The sequence below is a fragment of the Poecilia reticulata genome, chromosome 3, assembly GCF_904066995.2.
Source record: "Poecilia reticulata chromosome 3, P_reticulata-male-v2, whole genome shotgun sequence".
NCBI classification, from domain to species: domain Eukaryota; kingdom Metazoa; phylum Chordata; class Actinopteri; order Cyprinodontiformes; family Poeciliidae; genus Poecilia; species Poecilia reticulata.
Window position 1 is genome coordinate 31,003,014 of NC_088832.1, and position 25,505 is coordinate 31,028,518.

General features: G+C 36.4%; 2 protein-coding genes across 2 annotated transcripts; one reads left to right on the top strand and one right to left on the bottom strand.

The window, feature by feature from the left end:
* The first annotated feature begins 8,762 nt into the window (after positions 1-8,762).
* Positions 8,763-12,179, top strand: LOC103462731 (uncharacterized). Its single transcript, XM_008405695.3, has 5 exons — positions 8,763-8,914; positions 10,292-10,957; positions 11,073-11,108; positions 11,191-11,269; positions 11,362-12,179. Exons 1-5 carry the CDS (start codon positions 8,842-8,844, stop codon positions 11,525-11,527), a joined length of 1,020 nt encoding a protein of 339 aa, XP_008403917.2. The 5' UTR covers positions 8,763-8,841; the 3' UTR covers positions 11,528-12,179.
* A 2,272-nt stretch (positions 12,180-14,451) lies between these two features.
* Positions 14,452-25,025, bottom strand: slc1a2a (solute carrier family 1 member 2a). The gene is made up of 11 exons (XM_008405697.2): positions 24,793-25,025; positions 21,692-21,831; positions 19,701-19,853; positions 18,818-19,068; positions 18,604-18,712; positions 18,012-18,138; positions 17,685-17,918; positions 16,578-16,772; positions 16,096-16,230; positions 15,490-15,700; positions 14,452-14,541 (listed from the first exon to the last, which is right to left on the bottom strand). Exons 2-11 carry the CDS (start codon positions 21,819-21,821, stop codon positions 14,470-14,472), a joined length of 1,617 nt encoding a protein of 538 aa, XP_008403919.1. The 5' UTR covers positions 21,822-21,831; positions 24,793-25,025; the 3' UTR covers positions 14,452-14,469.
* Positions 25,026-25,505: the final 480 nt, after the last annotated feature.

Genomic DNA, 25,505 nt, shown 5'->3' on the forward strand with positions numbered 1-25,505 from the left:
GTTTTCTTTTACTGAGTCACGCACATACTGAGCATGATAGAAATACTGTTTATCATCGCTGCAGCAGTCAAAAGTGAACAGTTTTTGTTCTCGCCTTGGACACAACTCATTTAACCTGACGGCTTAAATATTTACATCTGTATTTTAAAAACTAACTTGGAATTCTTATAAATCATTAAAATGAGATGTTTGAACAATTGATGTTGTCTGAGACAAACTAAATCTGAAGGTTTTTGGAAAAAAGTACTGTCACATTTCAGTCAGCATCTCACGAAAAGAAAGAAAAATGATCAAATAAACTCTTTTCAAAGACATGATGTAAATATTTCTGTTAAGACTTTGAGGTCTTAAACAAGTCTTCCCTTTTTTAGAGTTACTGATTGAAAAAAGTGCTTGCTTTTAATGAGAGTTAGGAAATATATTTAAGAAGTGTTCAGAGAGATTTGCTTTTGATAATTAAAGTAGACACCACAAAGGAACTGAACAAGCAGCTAAGGGGGAGCTTAAGGGAGCTCAGAGAAGGCTTTATTGTACACAAAGCAGAGTATTGGTTTCAGAACAAGAGGATCATTGACTTCCTGGTTTGTTTAGGTTTTCAAGACTTTGTCCTTTTTACAACGTCATAACATAGCTGGGGTTTTTTTTGTCTTTTTTTTCCAGTTTATACCAGATATACACCGAATAAAAAGATGCAGGCACTTTTTTTTTCTCAATGTCAGTTACAGTTTCCAAAATATTTTCTATTTGCAAAATGCCATAATAATAAAAGAAGGAATGTCATGTATTTATTTATTAATGACTTCAAAAGCAGAAGTTTGATTACTGTCTCTTTACACAATGAGAGAAAGCCCAGATGATGATGACATGGCTTTGGGAATTTCTGATAGATTATCTGAGACAAATGGAGGCACACCTGTGGATGTATTAAGGGCCACACCTGGAACACGCTGCTTTCAGGATATGTCTCATTTTTTGAGACATATTCTGTAGACTGATGAAATTAAAGTGGAACTGTTTCGCAATAATGATCATCAATACTTTTGGAGGAAAAACAGGGATGCTTGTATTATGATAATTTGGGGCTGTTATTTCCATAAAATAGATGGAATAATGGGGACAGAAACACTAGTGTGAGAAGCTTGTGGAAGTAAATTCAAAAGGTTTGAAACAAGTCATACAGTTTAAAAAACAGTTATCCGTGATTCTAAACAAATCTGTGTCAACTTCTGAATTTGTAGAAAGCTACAAAGAAATCACTACAAAATGTTATTGTTGACTATTTCTGGCATAAAGCAAGTAGAAATAATTGTGGTAATTGTAACTGACCTAAAACAGGAAATGTTTAGTTTGATTTACCTTCAGTCAGTGAGAAAAAAATGTGCATGTCTCTTTTTATTCAATGTATGTAAATATCTGGTGTCAACTGTATTTTCTGAAATCACTATTGAAGTCACACAGACATCTTTCAAGTAAATACAGGCATGTTTTATATGTTCAGCAACCAAAAGCAAACCTCTTTTTATTTAACATTTGAACAGGTTTCTTTCATTCACACTTGCCTTGACATGTTAACTGTTGGACCTCTTTCTTAACTGGCTAAAGTGTTGCTCTGATCAGGCACTCCTCTTACTGTTTACTTTGTTTCCTGATGGCAAGACTCCAACTGTGGCTCCCTGTAGAAATAAGAGCTCCAAAAAACATTGTTACAAGCAGCGAGAACTGTCTCAGCAATATTTTTTTTTTCTGACAGAAGTCAAATAAGGTCAGGCTGTTGGCAAAATAAGAGTCAAGATTTTACCCAGTAGCATCAGTGACATGAATGTTGGTCTTTTTTGTGTTTTGGTAGCAAATGATGATTAGATAGGTTTCATACAGTTCACAATGACTGATGTTTCTACATTTTGTGTGGAGTAAAATGAAATTAATAATAGTCTACATGTAAATACTTTGAAGAGACCAAAGACAAAGCACTGAATAACTAGACCACAAGAAAAGAAAATGCATATCTCATCATATCTGTCATCATGGACTAGGATACATCGGAAAGATACTTCAAACTTAAGCAGGAACAAGGAAATTGTAGATGCACAATTTTTCAGCTACATATAACTTGTTTTCCATGGAAAATCAGGTGATTCAAGGGAAATCGTGTAGAACAAGTTCTACAGACACCCATGCATCTGGAGCATATGAGGAAGAGATTTCAGACTTGACCATAACTACAAGCAATGCATAACAAGTTTGGAAAATGTCATGACACGGAAGAACTCGAATGTAGGAATATTGTTGTAGGAAAAATGTCCACACAAAGATAAGACTTAAAAAAAAACATCAAAATGAGGAAAACGTTGATTGACTCAGAAATGGTATACATATATAAAGTTGTTAACAAAAAACAACAAAAGATGCAAAAAAAAATGCTATAATATATTTTTTAAAGAAAACATCACACATATCAGACAAAAGTCTGGATATCTGTGTGTGACGGTGTGGGAATTTGAGGTGGTGAAGCACCAACTTTAAAGGCCTTTGAGCTTGTTCTTTTTGGTTTTAAGTTGTTTTAAGTTATTACATCAGGTATATATGAATAGCGAGAAAGACAACTTACTCTAGTTCTTTTTTCCACTGTCAATGCTCCTTCATCTTTGACTTTTCAAAGATAAACCTTCTCTAATAGAGCTGTCATTTTATCTACAGAGCAATGTCTGCAAGCTACCTTTGGAGCCATAACACATGGTTAAAAAAAGAAAAAAAAAGACTGTATGCTGCGCGTTTGCCTTACTTAAACCCTGACTATTCCTGAAGCCCAGAGTTACATCAGTCTTGCTCTCATTGAGCTCTATTGAATTGAACAAAGTATCGTGCTTTATCAATCTCAACTTGCTTTCCTTTCACAAAGAAGGTCTAGATTCTGCATTAAGATTATCTTTACATGTTTCTTCAGATGTGGCATTTTTGATTTATTGAAACTAATCAACTGCAAATGCTTGTGAGCAAAAGCTGACACTTCCTTCAGTGAAACATAGAGGCGTTGCCAGAATTAATCAAGCTCTACTCTCAGCAGGAGTCAAATCAGGTATTATTTTAAAGCGAAACTCATTTCACCATGATTTTTGTTGCTTGAATATGATTTCTGAAACATGGTAATTGTAATAAAACATTGCACAGATTTAGCAGTGATCCTTCACGCTGCGGGAAAGCTCGAGTACTGTGCAGAAGTATTTGCCCTCTCTGGCAGCCTGTGGTGTAGTGGTGGAGCTGGCGCCCCATATAACGAGGCTATAAGTGCCTGGCACAGCCATCTGGGATTCACTTCCTAACCTTTCGATCTGTGCTGCATGTCGCCCCCACCTCCCTTTCTCTGCCCATTTTCTGCCTGATTGCTGTCAGTAAAAATCTTTAAAAATAATAAATGCTGTCTTATTGAATTTCTTCTGTTTTAGCATGTTCCAAGTCACCAAACTAATTTTAAATTCAGGCAAAGATTAAAAAAAAGCAAATGATTATTTCATTATTAAGAGGAAAATGTTACTGAAACCAAGTTTTCTTTTCCTCATTGGCTTTTAAGTCAGCTTGTTACAAAAAGTGTTTTCTGAAACCTCTGAGTTCAGTAGAACTGATAGTGGCCACTTCTTGAAGAAACAACACATTTAAAACAAAACTCAGCTGCAGCATGATAAGAGGTAGAATAACCTGCACTTGTTTAGGACTTTATCTAATCAGAGATCTCTAATCTTTTTCACACTGCAATCATTCATTCACCTGTTCACACTGCATCTCTCCTAGTTTGATTTATTCTAGACAATGTCGTCTGATCAGTGTTTGCCATCAACAAGAGGAGCATTTTTTTCCCTTGAGTCTACATTTTATTGTTTATGTGGTACTAATAACAGACATTTCTTTTTTATAAAACACAGTTTATTTTCTGTCAATATTCTAAGAGCACGTGGATGTGCAAAATACTAGAACTTGGGCTGTTAGACTGGACGTTACTCATCTGGACCTTAATAAGCACTGGCAGGGTAAAAGCCATACCTTTTAAATTGTAATATTCAGCATTTGGTGTTCTCATGAATTTCTTATAGCTATAGAGATCTTAAGAGCTCACCAAACCTATATTTATTAGATTTTGAATGAATGAGTCAGAACAAAATCACTAAAAATAAACCATTCCAACATGATGACTTAGAAATCAATTTGAAGGGACAGATTTATAAAATCGACAATATGAAGACTAATAAAAAAGAAAAGTTTATCACAACCTTGGTATGTGATTCTCACTTAGTGTAGCCAGTCACTAATATCTCTTGAAGGGGATACATGGTTAAAGATTACAAAAGTTGGTGCTGAAGACTGATGTGAAGGCTTTGCAGCTGCTCGCACTACTGCTTTGCAACAGGAAGTTTCTGGTTTCACCTCTCAACCAGGAACTTTCTGCATAAAGTTCATGTTTTTCCCTCTGCATGAGTGGGTAGTCTGGTTTCCATCTACACTCCAGAAACTGCATGTCATTTTCATTGCCAAGGATGAGTAATAAAGACTTAAAATTTTATTACAGTGTTTTGTGACATTTATTGTTATAACACTAGAAGCCACAATGACATGATATTTGCTCTTCAGGAGAAATTTCTCGGGTTTATAGAAGGTTCTTCTACTTCTAAGCCTCACACCTTTTATGCATCATCTACAGCTATCACATCCATTACCTTTGATTGTTTGTTTTCTCTCTGTTTATTTTTTCTGCTCAGAGAAGTCTCACTCGGCCTGTTTATTCTCCTTAACGGTGGCACCTTCCTGGAGGGTGGCCAACTATTGTGGCCATTATTTACGGTCGGTTTTTATAGATGAAACACACAGCATGTTTGTCCAGAAAGAGAAATTGCTGTAAAGGCAGCGCTTGATGCAGTCAGCTGGATTCCCTCCGATTTAGCATTCACACTCAGCTTTTCACCATCTGGGAGAATTAGGAAGAGGCAGTGATATTTTAAACATAGTCAAGACACACCATATGGTTGCCAGCATAAATCATTAAGGGTAATCCCTGTCATTTGCCTCCCATGTAAACAGATCATTTTCTTTGCTGCCAGGCAGCGCGGGATGATTTGGCAAGTTAAAATTGCATCCAGCAGCTGACACAACTGAGTGAAATGGAAGGACGTGGATCTAATAAAGTGCTGTATTTTATTTTGTGGTTTCTGTTTACACTCGTTCCCTTTCCTCCCACTCTCCTGTAGCTGCAGAACTAATGGATTAAACTTTTTGAAAGCACAGAGGTGAAACATTCAAGTATTTTTTTTTTGTATAACCTTATATGTAAAACAGTTATTACAAGCTCTTATTTTTCAGAAATGTTTACAGTGAGCCAGGATTTGCATGCTGCCTCTGATTTTTAATGCAGGTCACTGACACACTGGACCCCTAATGTTTCTCCCTCTTTTCCACAGTGGCAGCACATTTGAGTGCTGCTGTTCACAGGTCACTGGGCTCAGTTGCCTCGGGATTTTGGACATTGGAACAATGTTAGCTTCCATGGAACATGAGATAACGGTGAAGCAGAGGATGAGGGAGGACAGCTGCTAATTGGCTTGGAAAGGCCATTGGACATGCCCTTGAAGGGTTCCTGCAAGTGTTTATCAATTCATATAATTCATTTTACAAGAATGGGAAAAGGAACTTTTTTCTTCTTATCTTCTACATTCAGTCTGAAACTTTATGATAATGACTTGAAGAATTCACATGAGAAAATGATGTGTATGCTAAAATGTAGACCCTTAAAAATAAGATGCTTGGCCAAATGTGCTTGTGGACAGACACTGCTTTTGAGAAACTGGCTTTTTGCTTTCCATCGCTTAAATATAATGAATTTTTAATGAAAAACCTCATAACCCTGGGGGCTATGTGTTTGCTGCTTCATAACCAAGTCTGCTTTTGAAAACTGAAAAAAAACTATTCAGGCAAAATTAAATACTGCTTCAAGTCCAAACATCTGAAGTCTCTAGAAAAAGGATTGCGCCATTACCATTTCACCCATCTCAGATGAACCTTTGAAGTTTGGGTCTTGCGGTTACATCTCAAACGGATCAACGTTCTGATGTTTTAAATTCTTAAAATTCTCACATTTCTACACACTGTACTTGTTTAAGTATTGGAGTGGTCAGTTTATCTGGTCAGTTTATCTGTCACAGTGACATCTTTTAGCTTTAATATTGTAGATCATCAACAAAGAAATAAAATCATGAAATAAACCTATTTAATCCACAAAATATTCACTATGTTGTGGAAATAGGAAGTTATTTCTATTTTATAAATAATAATTTCATGTTTTAATGGTGAAAAGTTAGCTGCACCATCTTGGGGCTACAAGAAAATGTAACTATTCACCGAACCTAATGAGTACTTGAGTCCTTCTAGTCTGATAAATGCGACAGTGACTTAGTTTCTCATCTGTTCATGAATGCCATCAGATCAGGGCATAATGTGTTCACATATTTTATCTCACTTCTTATTGTATCACAAGTTCAGTTTAATCAACCGCTTGATTCTAATGGTCTGGCAGAAAGCAGGCCTGCGTATGGGTAGTGAAACTGAACTCAGCTGTCACAATTTTTTTTATTTATTTTTTTTTATTTCCTTTATTTAACCAGGCAAACCCCATTGAGATCCAGATCTCATTTTCAAGGGGGACCTCATGGGCAGAAGTCAGCAGTGCACAGCAACCTACAAAACAAAATTGATTAATACATATACACAAGTAAAAACCGGTTAATCAAAGGTAATTCATGATTTAACAGAAGGTAATTACTTCCATGTTTGTTTGTTTTTTGTTCTTTATAACATATCATTCTAAAACATTTAAATGCGGAACAAAGCTAAAACAAAAGAATTCAATAAGCGACTGTGTTAAACATAACATCAGTCTATTTCCTCATGCTTTACATCATAGAACTTATTCTTCCTGTGTGACGTAATTTGAAATCTACCTTGTATCACATACCGACTAGACAACCCTGAAATGAGCCTGACTGAGAATCACAGCAGAGTCTAGCCACAGAAAACTCACCATTACACCCATGTAAAGGCGAGTGTTGTGCCTGAACCTATTCATTATGTTGTGCATCACAGCTAATATGCTGTAAAATTCCATTCTTTCCGGTGGCAGAAAGCAGAGCCTGTGCTGGGTGTGGAATACAAGCTTGGACAAGCACTCACCCACTCATGCTGAGTAATTCATGACGCATGTCGCAACTTCATGTATGAGCCAGATAGCCTGGAGCTGCAGCTCTTCTGTGACGCTTCAGTTTTGTCAAGTGCAAGCGTATCACAACAGCCATTATGTAGTATACAATACACACAACCTGCAGGGGGATGATAAAGAGCTGAGTTTGTGGCAAAACTTTTCAAGCTAAGTCAAAAATCACAGCTTTAAAGGGTTACAGGCAAAGGCAAGGGAAAGAGGGGGAATTAAGTTCCTGTCTTTCTTGACATGAGAAGGACAGAAGATGGAATAAGACAGTGCAATGAGATGGGTGTGTTGTTTGATGTGTCTCAAAATTTAACATAATTTATGATGTGCTGAAGACTTGAACAGTTTCAAGTATGTTTTCCAGTAAATAGTGAATAAATAAATAAATGTTAAACCAGTTTCACACAGTTTCAAGTGTAGTTCCTATGTGTTTCCCATACCCTAATTAAAATGCTATATGAAGTGGAGTACATATCATTTTCTTATATATTTTCGTATATATACTTATATATTTTCTTATGTCAACCCTAACTTGCAGCTGAATCTTTCGGCCAGTTTCGACAGTGACAACAAAGACAACATGCATCATGATTTTAGCATAAACAGTTTTTATTGTAAGATTAAATTCTTGTTTGCCAAATTATGTAATGGGTTTTTCCATTACATAAGAAAGAAAATTTGGAAGAAGAGATAAGCTTGCTCACAAAAGCTGATTTACTGGAGAAGAGTGCACAGGCAGAAACCTTGAAGTTGGCTGCTGCTTGTATCGTCGCAGCAAACTCCCTTTCTATGCGTACATGTATTTTCCAACTCCAATATTATGTGACCGCCTTTTGTATGTTCTGTATGTGTTAGTTCCTGTTCCTTTTTGTCCTTTGTGTAATTTCAGTTTTTTGTTGTTGTTTTTTGTCTGTGACACTATTGTTTAAAGACAGTCCAGGTGTTTAACCTGTTTTGAGTCCAGAACATAAGTGTATTATATAACTTTTTGGTAACACTTTATTTGAATGGGGGTGAATAAGACTGACATGACACCTGTCATAAACATGAATAAGCCTTCATGAATATTTATGACTGTTGTCATAAAGCGTCATTCGGTAAATTATGACACTTTTAAAACAAAGTTGACATTATTCAAAATGTCTTTGTTACTGATTACTGATATAAATTTGTTATAAAAATATTACTGATTGCACTTTAAAAATTTGGTAACTTTATGTTATTAAAGGTAAAGTTTAAACAGTAATGATTTATTGGTTAATGTCAAGTTGACAAAGCCTCACATGTTTTGTGGTGTTTCTTTGCATATTCTTTAACGCTGTATAACCCTAAGGAAACTGCCAAGAGAATGGAATTTCCTTTTACGTGCATTTTGTCATTCTCTACCTAAGGAGGAAGCCGAAAGCGTGAGAAAGTGAGTGGAGGAGGAACTTTCCTGAGCAGGTGTGTCTACCTTCCTGAGTCTGTTACCATTATCTCTGACGCGATACCTGCTGCTAGTATATAAAGGCAGAGACGTGATTCACCCGCTTCAGATTCACACTTCCAAAGTTCAAGCTTGCTAATTGTTGACTTTAGCTCTGGGCACCACTGCTTTTATGAAAATGAGGAATCTTCTTCCAGCGGTTTTACTTGGTCTTCTTGCCGTGATCCACTCCACACCTATTGACTGTAAGATATATATTTTTTCTATAATATTTCATTTTCAAATCAATAGAATATATTTGATGATATAATTGTAACAATTAATTGAGAAGTAAAAAAAAATAGCTTTGAGAGATTGTCATTTAATTCTGAACTTACTTTAGTATGACAAACAAAATCTAAATGTTTTATTCTATAGTATGTAGTCCTTTAACTTTACACTGTGACTCAGCATGTAGCCTGAACTCTCTGTGTATTTTAGCTCTCACTCCTGCACGAGTCATATTTCTTAGCTGCTGCTCAAATCTCAACGCCACCCCCAGAAAACACACAGAGGGCTTTGTAAAAAAAAATTGTGAGCTGCTCCAGGAGGTGCATTTATGTGTTGATCTTGATTACTGTGAAACCAAATATCAGCAAATAGTTGTTACACCAGTTTGGGCAACAGCTAATCTCAGAGGGGGGGATACACCTTATCTGAACATGACCGAGCAAAAAGGAGAAAGAACATGATTTAAAGCTAAGGCCTTTAACTTTCATTTATTTTTTAATGTAACACACCAGTTATTGTTTTCAGTGATGGAAAGAGAGTTTCCTACCTTTTCAGCATTACTATAGGTATTATCTAATATCTAAAAGTGTTAATGCAATTTCTTTTAAATTTTACCATCAATTTGTTGATAAAAAATTATGTAAAATAATCCGTCAACCTTTTAGATATGTAAAAATGAGCAACAGCAAGAACAAACAAAATAAATAAAAATGTCATGAATGTGAGTTCTGACTCCTCACCATCAGTGATCATGAGTCAGCGTATGGTGACACAATGTCTGTTGACAAAAAAAATATCTGAAATGTTGCAAGAATAAGAAATGATCAAACACAAATTGAAATGTCACTTTTGCAACTAAAACAGAGAAATCGATTTAAATGAGAAACAAACTTCTAACTTCTAAAAACATTAGATCCTTTAAGTGCAACTAAATCAATGATAATTCACAAATTTACATTTGTAAGGCCAAAAAAAACATCAGCATGCTTACCAGTGAGCTTGCTCCATAATTTGTCCGACTGCATCATCTTCAACAATTATCCATTCCTAGTAAACGGGAAGCAACTTCATTAGTCATTGCTCTGACGAAACAGGTGTGTCACATTTTGAGAATGATGCATTGTCAAAGCACTGGTCTCTTTTGTTACCCAAATATTAGTCACCCAGGTTAATTATTAGAGTTCTCACCACACCTCATGTCACAGAGGAGTGCAAAACAAGCTAACACAAGAATCCATGGTTCATGGTTCTGTTGTAATACATAAAAGAGCTTCGTAACTTTCCTTTCCACTCATGTCAGGACCAGTTTGTAAATATAACAGTTTATCCATAGACTTTTCTCTTTGTTCTAGCTATGACCCAGATCCCTGCAAGGCCAGAGGAGGACGTTCTGGAAGAGGCCATGACTGATGGGTTCCTTGTTGAACATTTTGCTGGCCCCTCATTCACAACTGAGCCACCCAAAATAAATACAACAGTTCAGGCATCCCAGCAGCCATCTTTGGAAATCTTACCAGAGGGCAGCGGTTTCTACCCTGCTTCTATGACTGAATCACATGAAATGACCACAACCAACGTGCAGACATTCTTTGCTGACGCAAGTGAGGGCAGTGGTTTCTTGGGGATAACTACTTCACCAACAACCGAAACACCTGAAATCACTAGAACTATTTCTCCATCTCCACAAGTGACCTTTGAAACCACAGTCGGAGGAAGTGGCTTCACAGAATCCCCTACAACAGAATCATCCAAGCTATCTACATTGATTCCACAGACAAGCACAGATTTCCTAGCAGGTGATAATGATGACAGTTCAGTTTTCAGTTTAGGTACCACGACAACATCTCCGAGTGTTTCAGCTGCATTGACCCCTACCTCCACAATGGAGTCTGTGCAATCACCATCCATTGAAGATTCTCAAGGGCCACTACTCAGAAGCTTTAACAGAGGATTGGGATCAAATCAAGAGGAGGTCTCTACCGATGGAGTTTCAACAAAACAAGTTCATCACCCCCATGGTAAATATTCAGTAAATAATTATGATTATACATAAATAAACATTTGATAGAACAATATTGTACTGTCCTAGAGAATGTTTAATTCTGAGTTGTTCTGTTTCTTATCTACCAACAGAAGATGAAGGCATTCACAAAGGACACAGCACACCTGGTAAGTTTAGGAATAGTTATTAATATTATCTATTTGTGGCTCATTAATTCCATTAAAATAACCAATTTCCTCATTTGTACAGATTGGATCATCATCCTTGCATTTCTAGTTGCACTGGCTGCACTTATAGCTCTTTGCGCTGCCATTGCTACCAGAGACAAGTAAGACCTAATTGTCAGAATACCAATCACTATTTCTACTTCTACACTCTGTAAGTGCTGAACTAAATTTTTGTTGACTTCTTCATGTGTAGATGGAATGGTCCAGAGCAGATATCTGAGAAAAAAACGAATGCTTCGAACCAGAAGAGGGAGCAGGAGATGCAGACTTTCCTGCACAAAGAGGAACCCAAAGAGAATGGAATGGAAACTGAGTACACGGTTATTCCACTGGACGATCTTGCTGATCATCACTCATAAGACTGAGTTTGAGAGACCGACCCTATGCAGACTCACCTGTTAATCATAAGACTGTTTCTTAAAGGATCTAAAATTTGAACTGAGGAACAAAACCTGACTGTTAATCAGAATTAATTCTGGGCTTTATCTGGCAGTCAAAATGATGCTTTTCTTTTTTTTTTCTTTTTTAATGATGCCTTTCAAAAGCTTTAACGAGACCTGTACTTGAAATGGTAAAAAAAAAAAATGCCTGAGATATTTATTGCCATAATCATCTTTTTTTTATTACTTGTAAAATAGACAACCGTTTGAGTGGTGCACAAATATATTTTATTTCATTTCAACAAGAAAAGATTTTACAATGTATATTATTTTATCCTCATTTTTTACTTTCTTACAATTTTTATTTTTTAAAATGTGTGTTTGTTTTAATATTATCAGAGAGCCTTGATAGTAATCTTATTGAATAATGTATTGTGAGTTCTAACTTATGTGAAACTGCTCTGCTGCTTTCCCATCTTCATTTTGCAAGCTGAGAGCGCTGAACAGGGCTCAGCCTGATAACTCCGCTGCTCTTCCTTCTCCCACACAGCACTTCAAAGGTTGTGAAATGCACTTGCCGAATATTCATTGCATCCCACGTCAAACAGGAAATAAACACAACAGAAACACATCGGTAAATATTTATCTGTGTTTTTATTTAATATACACACACATGTATTAAAAGATTTACGCATACTATTTTCTGGACCAATCCTTCAGTACAAGTCCATTCAGTTCTGTTTGCATGTAGTCAGCCAATGTTATGAACAGGGAAAATGTTATTTATTCTTCAATATATGCACTGAATAAAATTGAAAATATATATAACGTACCTGACATTTTACATGATAAAAGTAAACAAAAACAAAATGAGTCCAACTCACTAATAATGTATATTTCAAATCAGAAAACCATTGAAAAATGAACTTTGATGCATTTCACATATAGCTGATTTAAAAAATATAAATAAAATTATGCACAGTTAGTCTTTCAAGGTGACAAAGCCATAGAAATCAGAGGGCTTGATGGTTTTATTCATGTAGGCATAATGTAGCTGCCAACATCAAGTTGAACACACACTCACAGCCTCCTCAGCAGAATCAGAACCTAAAAATACAGTCTTCATGGGATCAGTCATAAAATGTGCTCTTTTTTAAAAAAGAAAAAAAAGTGAAATAGTTTTAGTACGTCTTTATCTTACTCTTTCACAGCCCATCAAAAAGTCTATTAGGCCAATAAATAAGTACAGATATAGCATTGCTCTATTATTGCTTAACACTGTTAATAAGAATAGTCTTTTTTTAGAAATATTTAGGATAGCAAAAACACTTATGACAAAAAAAGTCAAGTCTATACATTTGATTTGTATATCTCTAAAAGTGAATATATACACAAAGTGCAAGCAGGCACTTTAAAAACAAGGATATATAAGCTGCTGCTTATAAAAAAAATAATCCATTTGTTTGCTGGGATCAATTAGAGTTTCTTATCCTGTGATACTCAAAAACATGTGAAAACAACATTCAGTGACCTTGTTGTTACAGTGCTGGATTCATGAAAGTGCTGGAGGCAGAATTTAGTGTGCACTTGCTAAACAGATGTGACCATAGATAATTAAGTCTAGATCCAATTACAAGCTTGTTATTTATATGCAAATCTGATGTGAAAAATCTACAAAATCTAATACAATCTTGCGAGAAGGCCCAGCCATCCTCAAATGCTGTATTTTCTCTGCAAATGTATCCGGTGAACTAAAGTCCACTAAAAAGCTTAGCAACGTCAGTCCAGAAATATTTTAGTCAAAGTGATCACACTCTGAATGTGACATCTTCAAGGCAAGGTTGTTATATAGCACAGAAAAAAGAACAGTTTGTAATAAAACACACAAAACTATGTCCTACTTAGATTTTCAGAGGAAATCATTTTTTCTTTGTTTTCTCTTGTTGAACCACTAGCTTTCTTTCTTCTTTTCATCTTTGCTCTTTTCAGCCCCAAAATGCATGGAAATAATCAAACTTCCTTCCCAGGTCACAGGCAAACGGACACTCATTGGTTCATACGAAAGAACAGACACATAAAGTAGAAATAAATAAATAAACAAACACAGTAACCGATTTCCTCTCTGCAACACATTCTGTTCTGTTTGTTGCCGCTTTTAGAAGCCACTCCCTGTCTTAAGTCTTAAGCTTCACTTCTTAGACTTGACCACGTGTCTGTAGGTATAATCCCATAAATCAAACAGTCAGAGGTAATGCAATGCTTAACAGCCCTGTACTTTAAGTTAATGCCAGCAGAAGCAGGGCTTCACTTTGGTTATGTTCTTTTTAACCTTTGGATAAATCAAACGGCAATGAAAGTTACACATTTGTGAATGTCAAATATTTAATGACAAAGCTCGCATTTCACCAACAAATTTCTTACTCCATTCTGATTCGTTGTTACGATCTTGACTGCCAAGGCAATTTCTCCAACATGTTCATGTCTTTGTCCTTTTTGTCCATGGAGCAAATGCTTAAACACAACAATAAAGAAATCGATTGTCTTGACAAGAAAGGAAGAATGCAGCAACCCTGAGTAAGGTCCTGAGTGTCGTCAGCCAACTTTTTGACTCATCCGAAGAATTGCTTGAAGCAGAAAAGTTCATTCCAGTTTATGTGCATGCATAAACTTCCAGACATAAAATCATATTTTATGATGCAAAAGCACAGCGTCCTCCAGCGGTTACCCAGGACAGAAGGAGAACTCTTCGTTGACTTGACAGCAGTTAGTTCTTGCAGAATAGTTTCCATTCTGTGTCATCTCTGTGTCCTTGCACAAAACATATATGCTTTTTTTTATTTGTTTGTTTGTTTATTTTTATTAAATTAGTGTCCTCAGAAAGTTACAGCTGGTCAAATTCAGGCTAAAGTCCTGAATCTGCATTACTTGAAATTCCACGGATCCTCCTCAACAATAGTGAACTCTGGAGTGTTGCCATTTTTGCCGTTTTTGACCTGCAAGCAATTATCAAGAACAGCTAACTATTTGGGCCAAGGCACCATCATTAACAAATACTCAGTGGTTGTGGGAAGAGAAGCCATTCCTTCATTACATTCAAAGCATTGTCCGGTTGACAGACTTTAGTTTACAAATCCCCCCATAAGAGTCAAATACGCCATACCACAAACAAATGGAATGATACAGAGGTTCTGTTTACATGTTCCTCTAACTGAGAACACCAAAACAGTTCTCCAAACTTGGTCATGTATCTTATGGATTCTCTCCCCAACCGAATTACAATACTGATAGTAAAACACAGGCAGTGAAATGTCAACAAAATCTGCTGTTTGTACACAAACAGAACTACAAAAATAAGTCTGAGAGGCATTTATGAATGTAATGCATCGCTAGCGATGACATATGGTGAATCAGCAGTCTTTGTGCACACCACTGGCTGCAAAAGAATTTAAAAATGTCTGTTGATTGACGAATGTAATTTGGTTAGGGTTGCCATAAATACATGTCCAATTAGACAAAGCAAATACAAAAATTACACCACAAAATAAAATAAAATAAAATAAAAGTAAAAGGTAAGCATTCACAAGAAAACACAGTGTTGTTAAAGTTTAAAAAATATTTTTTTAGTATTTATGTGACTTCTTGATTAATAAAACCCAAGAGGATAAAAGTACAGACTTTGCTTTTGCTGAACCGGGTATCACAAAAACTGCTTTTTCGTTCCATTTATGGGTGAACAAATAAATATGGACATATTTATTTTAGAGTTTCACCACTTATAAATATATTTTCATAAATGAAAATATCACAAGTGCTATGACCAAAGACACATACAGGGATCAATAATAAAAAAAGAGAGAGAAACAAGCACACCAATAGGACAAACACAAAGCTGAGGGGCTTCTCTACATACAAGTCTCTATGTCCGTTAATGTGAAATGTACCTTGCAGTCGTCTATCAGGATTGAGTTGTGGTGAGCATACATATTCTGGTTGGTGTTGTTTTCATAAAAAGACTGTGTCTTTGCCATCTCAAAGTCATCCATCCGGGTCTGCTGGGCATCATACATGTCTAGTTCGTCTTTTGAAAGGTGGTAAACGATTCCGGCACCGTAGGAGTCCCCGACCACGTTAACGGAGGTGCGGAAACGATCGCTGCATGTTGATGAATGATGGAGAGAAAAAATATATGAGCAAATTATCACAACAAACTACAAACATTGGTATTGTTCTTTTAGATAAATATGGTTCAAACCTCTAAAATTGTGTTACTTGGTTCTAAATATTGAACATTTATTATGAGATCTTCAGTTGGTTTTCTCTATTCTCTTCATGTCTTTTTTATGAAGTTTTGATGTCATAAACATTAAATATCATCATTAAATTATTATAAAAAACCTGTTTTTTATATCAATTGGGTAATAGATGTGATTTTCTATTACCCAACTCTTTCCATTGCTTCTAAAATCATAAGTTTTAGAATCTAATGCTAGTATGGTCTTCAGCCCTTCAGTTTTCAATAACGGAAGTAGTGTTTGTGTACAACTCACAGCAGCCAGTCAACAGCGACCAGGAGGCTTATGTCCTGAGTGGGGAGCCCCACTGCTGTGAGAATCAGAAGCATGGTCACAAGTCCTGCACTGGGAATACTGGCAGCTCCAACACTGGCCAAGGTGGCTGTCATGCTAGACAGGAGACAAATACATCTCTTAGCAGGTGAGGCCAAAGGATGAATGTTTTAATTTTTCATTGCAAGTATTGAATGCAAATGCAGTAGAAATACCATAAATAACAGATTCACAACTAAAATCTGGACATTCAAGGGATAAATAAATAAATAAACAGGTCCTTGAATAATTAAAGGTTCAGTTGATCAAATCAACTGTTTTAAATTATTTGAGAACATTTTAAGCCTAGTAAAGAATAAATTAAAATATGATGAATGGTACTTATGATTTGATAATTTTAAAAACTCAAGGAAAATAGAGTAATACAGTGCAGTTGTAACATTTATCTCTAGCCACATTCTCACCTCACAGTGACTATCTGGCCCCAGTCCAGCTCAATCCCATTCATTTGAGCGATAAAGATGGCCGCCACTGCCTCGTAGAGCGCCGTACCATCCATGTTAATGGTGGCCCCCACGGGAAGGACAAAGCGAGTGACCCTCTTGTCGATGCCCAGGTTTTCCTCTAAGCACCGGAATGTGACAGGCAAGGTACCAGCGCTGGTGAATCAAAAGACAAAAACATTCTCCATGACGACAGTGATATTTAGGTTTTATACTCCACTTTCATTTATAGCTAAATATTAAAACAATAACAACTCTTCTAGACTCTCAGTAATTATTATTACTTTCAGGTCTGGACATAAATAAAGAACAGCCATTACAAAAAATATGTGAAATTATCTAGATGGCCACATAAAATTGTATAATTCAACTGAAATTACTGTTTTATTTTACAGTGACTTGATCTATGTTTCTGCTGTAAATAATGATTTATTCCTGACAGGTTGTTATTAGATGTTCATGTACCGTATTTCTTAAAAGAGTAATTGGATTCTGCTAAAATCAGTTTCTGAAAGTAAGAGTTTGACGAAAAAGCCTGAAATCAAAAACTAACACCAAAATGTGGTTTGTTGTCTCTCTAAACAGGTCATAGTATCTGTTAATGCTGATAAAATCTCAGTCTATACTGTTATAATGCATAAAAATCACAGTTTAAACCTTGATATTAAATTTACCAAAGAAAAAGTACAATAGCTTGTTTAGAATCAACTGTTTTTTGTATATTTGGCAAAGAGTGGGTGGTTAGAAACTTAAGCTCACATCAAGAGGGAATACAATGCTTTACATTCCTAAACAATTAGAAGCAAAGTTGAATTTATGTAGGTAAAAGTTTATGATACTGCTATGTAAAATAAGGCATGCTAAAAACCCTAATTAGATGCAATTTTACAGAAGCAATAGGTCAGAAATTTTGTATTCTGCTGAAAAGAGCCATATTGATTTCTTCTTATATACATAAGAAGAAATCAATACAGTTATAGATTACTGTATAATTGCTGTGCAATATTATAACATTGATAGGGAGTTCAAACTATAGAACATAAAAAAATATATAAAAGTCTATTTTACCTAGAAGCCGTTCCGAGTGCTGTGACCCAGGCTTGAAATATTCCCATAAAGAAGGTGAAGGGATTCTGTTTTACTATCACAAAATATATTAGCGGAAGGAAAATGCCTCCATGGATGATTAGGCCCACTATCACAGTCACCATGTACATCCCAAGCTGCCTCGCAACCATCTCCAAGTCAGCAATGGAGATTATTTTTCCACAGATAAGGCAGGCGATACCAACAGGAGAATACCTGAAAAGAGATATAATGTAACATTGTTAAGCAGTTTCCCTTCTTTCCAGAATGAATGCACAAAAGGCAATAATGGAGAAAACCTGCACTCACCACATAATTGCGCTCACAAGCTTCATAACGATTTCATTCAGAACGTTGAAAAACTCCAACATCAGCTTGGCCTTCTCTCCCATTTTCCCCATTATAACTCCAAAAGCCACAAAGAATCCAATCAGCCCTGTATGCAGAATAATAGTGATGTTAATTTTGCTAGAATGAAAGATTGTTTTTAACACATTTTATCTCTTGCATTATTCATCATAATGAGTTTAACCGTCAGTCTGGGAAGGGTTTGGATTTCAATCTACGAAGCTCTTGTTCATTATGTTTGATTCATACCTCCTAATTAGACTCATATCTCTTTAAATTGAGGATGAACAGGTCATGTAGAAATGTAAAGAGATGATCTAAACAACTGGTGATGAAAAGACTGAAGGTTTTTCTCTGGTATGCACTTACAAACCTTCTTTAGCTATGAGCTTACACACAGAAATAAAACACATTACAAATATTTGAATTAAAAAAGCGGCTTTTTTTCTTTGCTTAAATAACTAAAAATTTAAATGAAAAATGTTTTATTTTTCTTTAAGAGCACTGTCAGCCTATTTCAGACATAATGTGGGTTTTTTGAATTTGCACCTACCGAGGACATTCATCCCACTCTTGAACTGAAGTGACCTCTTAACTGTGAACTGTGGAGGTGCTCTCGTCCTGTTGGTTGGCACTGGTACTTTGGTGGTTACTGTCTGGATCTGGACAAGAAAGACATTTTAAAAACAGGCAAAAAAAAGAAATAAGTGGGAGCAGCTGACACATCACGTTACATGGTGAGAGAACATTCTTTGTGTGACTCCTACCTGCTGGAAACAGGCCTGGACCAGATTCTCAGGGAAAAGATTTCGAATGAGATCGAAGAAAGCATCAACGCTGGATACATCATCGTTCTTTTTTCCCTGTCCTAGATTAGCTCTCAGTTTGGGATTCCCTGGATGGATGACCAACACCAAGATTACTCCAAGGACGGCTGCAATTACTGTTGTTGACATGTAGTACACCATCGCTCTGGAGCCTAAACGACCACTGGATTTGGCATCCAAACCCGCAAGTCCTGTTGGAAAGAAAATAAAAAAAGTTCAGAAAAAAAAATAATTCCAGGAAATGTTGTTTTCTTGAATTTTTTTTTAACATTAAAGAAATATTTGTTGAAAAGTTTATACTTGGAAAATGTTTTTCAGCGTTCCTGTTTTTCCAAGGTTACAACTTTTATATCTAATCAAATCCTGGTTTATTTATAAAGTGCCATGCAAGACAATGGAAACAAAAAATTACAATGTGAACTTTGTCTGCCATAAATCATAATAGAAGAGACAGCATCAAGAACAATACCCTGAGCTATGTTTAATGTTGCAAATTAAATCATTTTACAGTTCAGGTTTTGTCTTGTGACTGTTTCAAAGACACAAGCAGCTTCAAACTGAGGGGAAACAATACCAGCTGTGAAACATACACATTGCTCATAAGTTCCTTAAGACAGAAAAAAATATATATCTTTGGAAGAACATTTTAGTTTGCCAAACAAACACAAATTTTAAAAATTAAAAAATGACACAGACTCTCTCTTTTTCCCTGTTGCAATCCAGCTCCCAGGTTACAGCAAGTACAGTGTGACCTCATTTCAGGACACTTGTTTGCAAATTCAGCAGAACATTTCATGCCGCACAGACACCGAATCTCACCCACCTGTGACCAAACTGGAAACAACAAGAGGCAAAATAAGCATTTTTAGCATCCTCATTAAGATCTCCCCAGGGAAGGCAATGATCATTATAACGTCAGGAGGGAGGGGGGATATGTGCCGTAGAAGCATTCCAGCAATGGAACCAAGAAACACACCTGTAAAAGAGAGAAAGAAACATATTAAAGATAAAGCCTGGTGACTTTATGGGCTGGAATAAAATATTTGAACTCTTATGCAAACACATGTTCAGAGGAAATATGTCAACACCCTTTCTGCAAACAGAATCTCATATTATTCACATTTACTATTTATTTTAACAATCAGCATAATAGTTGCAGTTTCAAGATATTTGCCTTCCACAGACATTGTGATTGCCGTGCTTTTGTAATAAACAAAGAGCAACGATTTAGAAGATCTCTTAAGTCAATCAGTGACTAATCTAATTTATCTTCCTCTACCTACCCTGCACTGAAATCTACATAAATAAGAATTACTGCAAGTAATGGTATGAAAAGGGTGGCCATTAATCAGTGTATTTCAATGTAATAAGCTCCAGAAAACTCTGAAACGTGCTTTCTTTTACAAGAGATTCCAACATGCAAAAGGTTGAACTCTCTCATATTTGCGCTCCAGTGTGTTCACACTGCGTGGGTGGATTTCTCTCTGATGTTCCGAGTTCCTCTCAGAGCCCAAAGACAGGCAGCAGCAGCTGCTGCAATTGTTGAAGCCAGGTGCAGCAGTTGCTCTCCACTGATTGCACATGTAGGCATGATGGGAAACACTTGGCTATCACCTGATACTGCCAGTGGCTTTTTATGGTAGACGATGAGCACAATGTGAAATAGCTGCGATTGGATTTTGGTTCTGGACGACAGACTTTCTCGTAATTGATTTTAATTTTTCCCATCATGAAAGTTGATGGAGCTTTTCTCTTTTTTTCAGACGCTTCTTCAAAACAACACACAAAAATATGTTCGAGGAGGATGAACTGAATCAAAACCTTTGCTAAGAAGTTCGAATCAGATTAGGAAGGTACGTTCCCTAATAGTCAAGCAGATCCCTTGGCATGGCGGTGTGGGAGGAGTTTTGCTTTTAAACGGTGAGAAAAATACGTCTACTGGCTGGGCGAGATCAGAAGTGACCTCTCAGAGGGACTGTGTTTTATTATGACATATTCACGATAACCTAAACATGAAATAATAAAAGTTAAACTACCAGGATTCTCTCATGCACAGCCTGCAGTCATCCCATTGATTCATTCACTTTATTCATTATTTCAGATATTTTTTTGATGCTCTAAAAAAAACCTGTTAGGTTTTTTGAAGAATAGAACATCAGAGAAAAATCCACCCACACACTGTGAACACATCAGAGCTCAGACGTAATAGAGACTCCCACTTTAGATGGTTGAAGTGGGAGTCAACTTTTCTCTTCGGTGGGTTTAAACGGGGGCATCTGGCGCAAACCACGGCCAAACTGTGCACCAGTTTTCTTGCTGATGGACAAATGGTGCACACCCAGTGAGTCAGACATGTTTTTGACAGTTATTTCATGATCTGAATGTCCCAATTTAAGAAACACCAAGTCAAAATCCCATCTGGGCACCAAATCCATACACTGCTGCAAACTGAAATAATGGCCTGCATGAGCAGGACAGTTCAGTTCTCTTTGAATATTTGTAGATCAAATAAACACAAACACCAATGCACTTTTGTTTGCTTCCGTATCATTTACAGGAATAAAATAAATAAAAGACGGCACAGACTGATCCTCTGCAGACTCTGAAGCCTGCAGGGAACACTCAATCTTCACTGGAGCTTTTTAATCCATCCACTTGCTCCAGTCCCGTTTTTTGGTGACCCACTTCATGTCAAACCAATCTATTGTTTGAAATATGCTTCCAGCCCCTGTGTGTCCCTGAACAGGATATATGAGAATTGAAGATAAATGGACTGTGTGTAGACTTATGGAAGTAGGGGGACAATGGACTTACCCAGGATTGTGAGAGTGAGAACCATGTTCTTCATTATCTTTTCACAGATATTGCTGCATGGATTCTCGGGAGTCTCCACGATTGGGTCTATGTGGCTCTCGCTCATCCTGACCTCCACTTGCTTCTGCATTTTGATGGCACTGAAAAATACATAGACAGAAGAGTTGGTGTTTAGGAGAGATAGTTTTAATTGTTCTGCGGGTTTTGGTTCAGTTTCAGGAAACATCTTCTTGGTTTAATCTTGTATTCATTGAGATTTGGCTCCTTTTTTCTTATCCATATGTGAGTTTAGATTCTCAGTTGTCCTTTAAACTTAAAGTTGTCTCTAGAGTCCCTGATCTTGTCTCTAAATGCCTTGTTACCAACTGTTCTGTCTCTTGTTAATCAGTTCAAGCCACTATAGCCGACACTCTCTCCAGTATTTGTGCTCTATGTTTTTCTTTATTCTTTTCTTATGGTTGTTGTTGACTTCATATTTGCTTTGTCTTAGTTTCTGCTGCTTTGTTCTGCTTAGTAGCTGTTCAGTCCTTTTGTTTGCCATTGGCACTACTTTTTTATTTTTCTCAGTAGATTCATAAAGAGCTTTTTGAGTTCTACTTTCTGGTCCTCTTCTAAATAATCATAGCAACACTAACAACACTTGTGTAGTGTTATTCGATTGTTATTATTTCTTTTCAGGTTATAGAAGATAATGACAGCCAATGCCAATGCAAAATTGTTAGATTAAATTTTCCTCTATTTTATAATTGAATAAGTGTTAAAAATACTAAACACAACTGAATTAATTTAACTTCTTACCATTTGTTTCATTAATGTGGGAAAACTCGTTAAAAGTTTCAGGAATACTATCAAATATAGTAACTGTTATTCTCAAAAATAAAATGAAATAATTATAATTCCCTCTGTTTCTGTGCCATTTGCAATTATTGTTATTAATGTCCCCCTGTTGGAGGAAGGCCTAGTCCTGTGTTTCTGTGTTGAACTGTTTCTTTCCTGTTAGATGAAGCCACAAACAGAAGCTAGCTGCCATTTACGCTACATATTCTCTTTTTCTTCTGGTCCTCACAGCCAGTCTCAGCTGACATCCCATCATACTGAGCCTGATTTCTTCTTGTTATCTCTTTCCTCACTTGCCACATGCTTAGTCAGGAGGTCAAATCTCTGCAAAGTCAACAATGCAGTTGTTTAGGTCTCGTTGGATATGTTTTTACCATTTAGTATTCAATGGTTCCCTGAATTTGACTGTATAAGATTGAATGAAGGTGTATGCAATGACTGCATATGGACTTTGTTTGAATGTGCTGAATTTATATGAATTAAATGGGGACTGAATCTGACTCTTAATGACAGGGAATGAAGGTCACCATTTTGCCACGTGAAGTGCCTGGAAATTATGTTTCTTTTTAATTGGCACTGAATAAATAAACTTAATACAACTGAATTAAATCAGAAAAGAAGTTACTAATAATTTGTCTTTCAAAATAATTTCTTTGATGTTTCAATTTGAATAAACAGAATGCTTAGTTTCACAGATATCCTTGCCCAGGGCTATGTTATCTTTGCCTTTGTTTAATCAGCTTTGCATGATGATTAATGCAAATTTGGAAAATTGTATGTACTGAAGATATACAATTAATCATGAAAGATGTATAAAGATGTGAATAAATAACTGGCTCCAGGATATTTTGTGTTACCAGACTGTTATTGAAAGGTCTTTTGCAGGTCTTAGCGCACTAAAGTATTCTACAGTCTATTCAGAATGCTGAAAATTAAATTCTGGATGCTAATTGCACTTAGCAAGCTCATCCATCCTAACGTGTACTTCCCCAGCGCTCTGACCCTCATTTTGTCCTTAAAGCAACACATAGCTAAGGTTTGTTGTGGTCTCAACTAAAGCCTCTTTGACTAAAGATCAACTCCCCTGAGGAGCCTTTAAATCTCCTAGAGAACACAGACGTACACAGTTATGCAACAGTGAATCCCTGCGGTCACTTGAACCACCTTGACCTCAATGACACCGTCAACATCAACTTCAGCAGCAAAAACTACAATAAAACCACTGTTGTTGTGTCTCACTAAAAACTCTCTTCTGCAAACAACTTAATCAAAAGTTGTTTGTTTTTTTGCATAGCACATTTCAGCACTAAAGCAGTTTAAAGTGCTTTATGTCATAAAAACACAAAAATACTAAGTCATAGAAGTCACCACAGCCAATAATTGAGAAAACCAGTAAACATTACATTTTGTAAAGTGCCATCATTACACATCAAAATGTTGGTCAGTGCTTCATTTATGCTGGTTCAGAAGCAACTCTAAACAGATGGGGTTTTAATTCAGATTTCAAGGAATTCAGGGTTTCAGCTGTTTCACAGTTTTCTGGAAGTTTGTTCCAGAAAACGGCAAAATGATTATAATTTGGAATTACTGCTTAACAAAGAAACTTAAAGGGAGCGCATAAGGGGAGGACATGACAACTGCCAAGTCAATCAAGGCTGTCTGATACAGTGTGCTCTGGCAGTAATGAGACTTAAGCGATTTAGTAAGGATAAAATTAGCTCTTCCAGCTCACAAGTGGTTGACTTATGTAACAGAAAATTGGCTTCCTATGAAAAGTCAAGGTGGTAACATCATCTGCAGAACATTGCTAATTAGACTTCATGAAGCTTCATGACAGACTTCAAGCACTGCATTCGTAGAAAATAACATTTCTTCATATTAAGAAGTTAACATGTTAATTGTTGATCAGTAGGCTATGTAGTATCTGTTTTCTAAATGGTTGTCGCATAGCAACAATTGGGTTACTGTGAAACACAAGCAAAGCATTAGCATGGAGGGCAGATTTGGTAGAGGTATAGAGCAAAGACAAAATAATATATGCACTTTGTCCAGTACACAATGATTGAATAACATGTTATTTACCAATGCATCGCAAAAGACAAGATATCTGCATGAAAAACATTGACGTATACCATCATTGCATGAGTACACATGGTTGTAATATGGAATCAAAGTTGCATCAGAGATAATGATCCTTCATCTCAACCTTTAGTTGTCATTTGCAAAGCAAAGACAGCAATTGCTATTTTAATAATAAAACTTACCAGATGTATGTTATTCAGGACAATGTCTGCACTTGTTGGGAGATATCACACGACCAATGCAACTTTTGGAATCCTTTGCAAAGTCATGGCTCAATCATCAGCAAAACGTCAAAAAGATTTTAGTCCCCTCAGTTGCAACAACAATCTGCTGGTCACTTGTCGTAAATCCACAATCAAAGTCAAAGATGCCTGCCCTTTCAGCTGCAACGACGTGTGCAGAGGTAAAGTGGTTAAGTGGAGGTGTGACTGAAAGCTCCCAGACAGGAAGGGTGGAGTCATCCTGCCAAGATTAGCGAAGAACTGAAAAGCCTTGGTAGCATTTTTTTCTTCTTCTTTGTCGTTATTTTGATTATGTTTAGTTTCTTGTGTTTTCCAGAGTATCTGCTTAAAAATTAGTAATGCACAGATGACCTTTGACACCAATTTGTGCCTGTCCAAACGCAGAACGTGTGTCTCATAAGTGATAACAAAAAGCTGCATAAAGTTTGGATCGTACAGAAGGTTAAAACTTGAAAAATGGGGGTTTTGCTTGAACATTTCATTGGTAAGAGAAGCACAATGTTCATATGCATTTCATATAATGATGGTTTGTTAAGAGAAGGCACTCTGCACCTAATCTTTGATGAGCAATGTCCAAAACCTAAACGTAAATAAAATTCAGCTTCAGGTAAGACACCAACCAACAAGAAACTTAGGATATCTAATCCATTTTT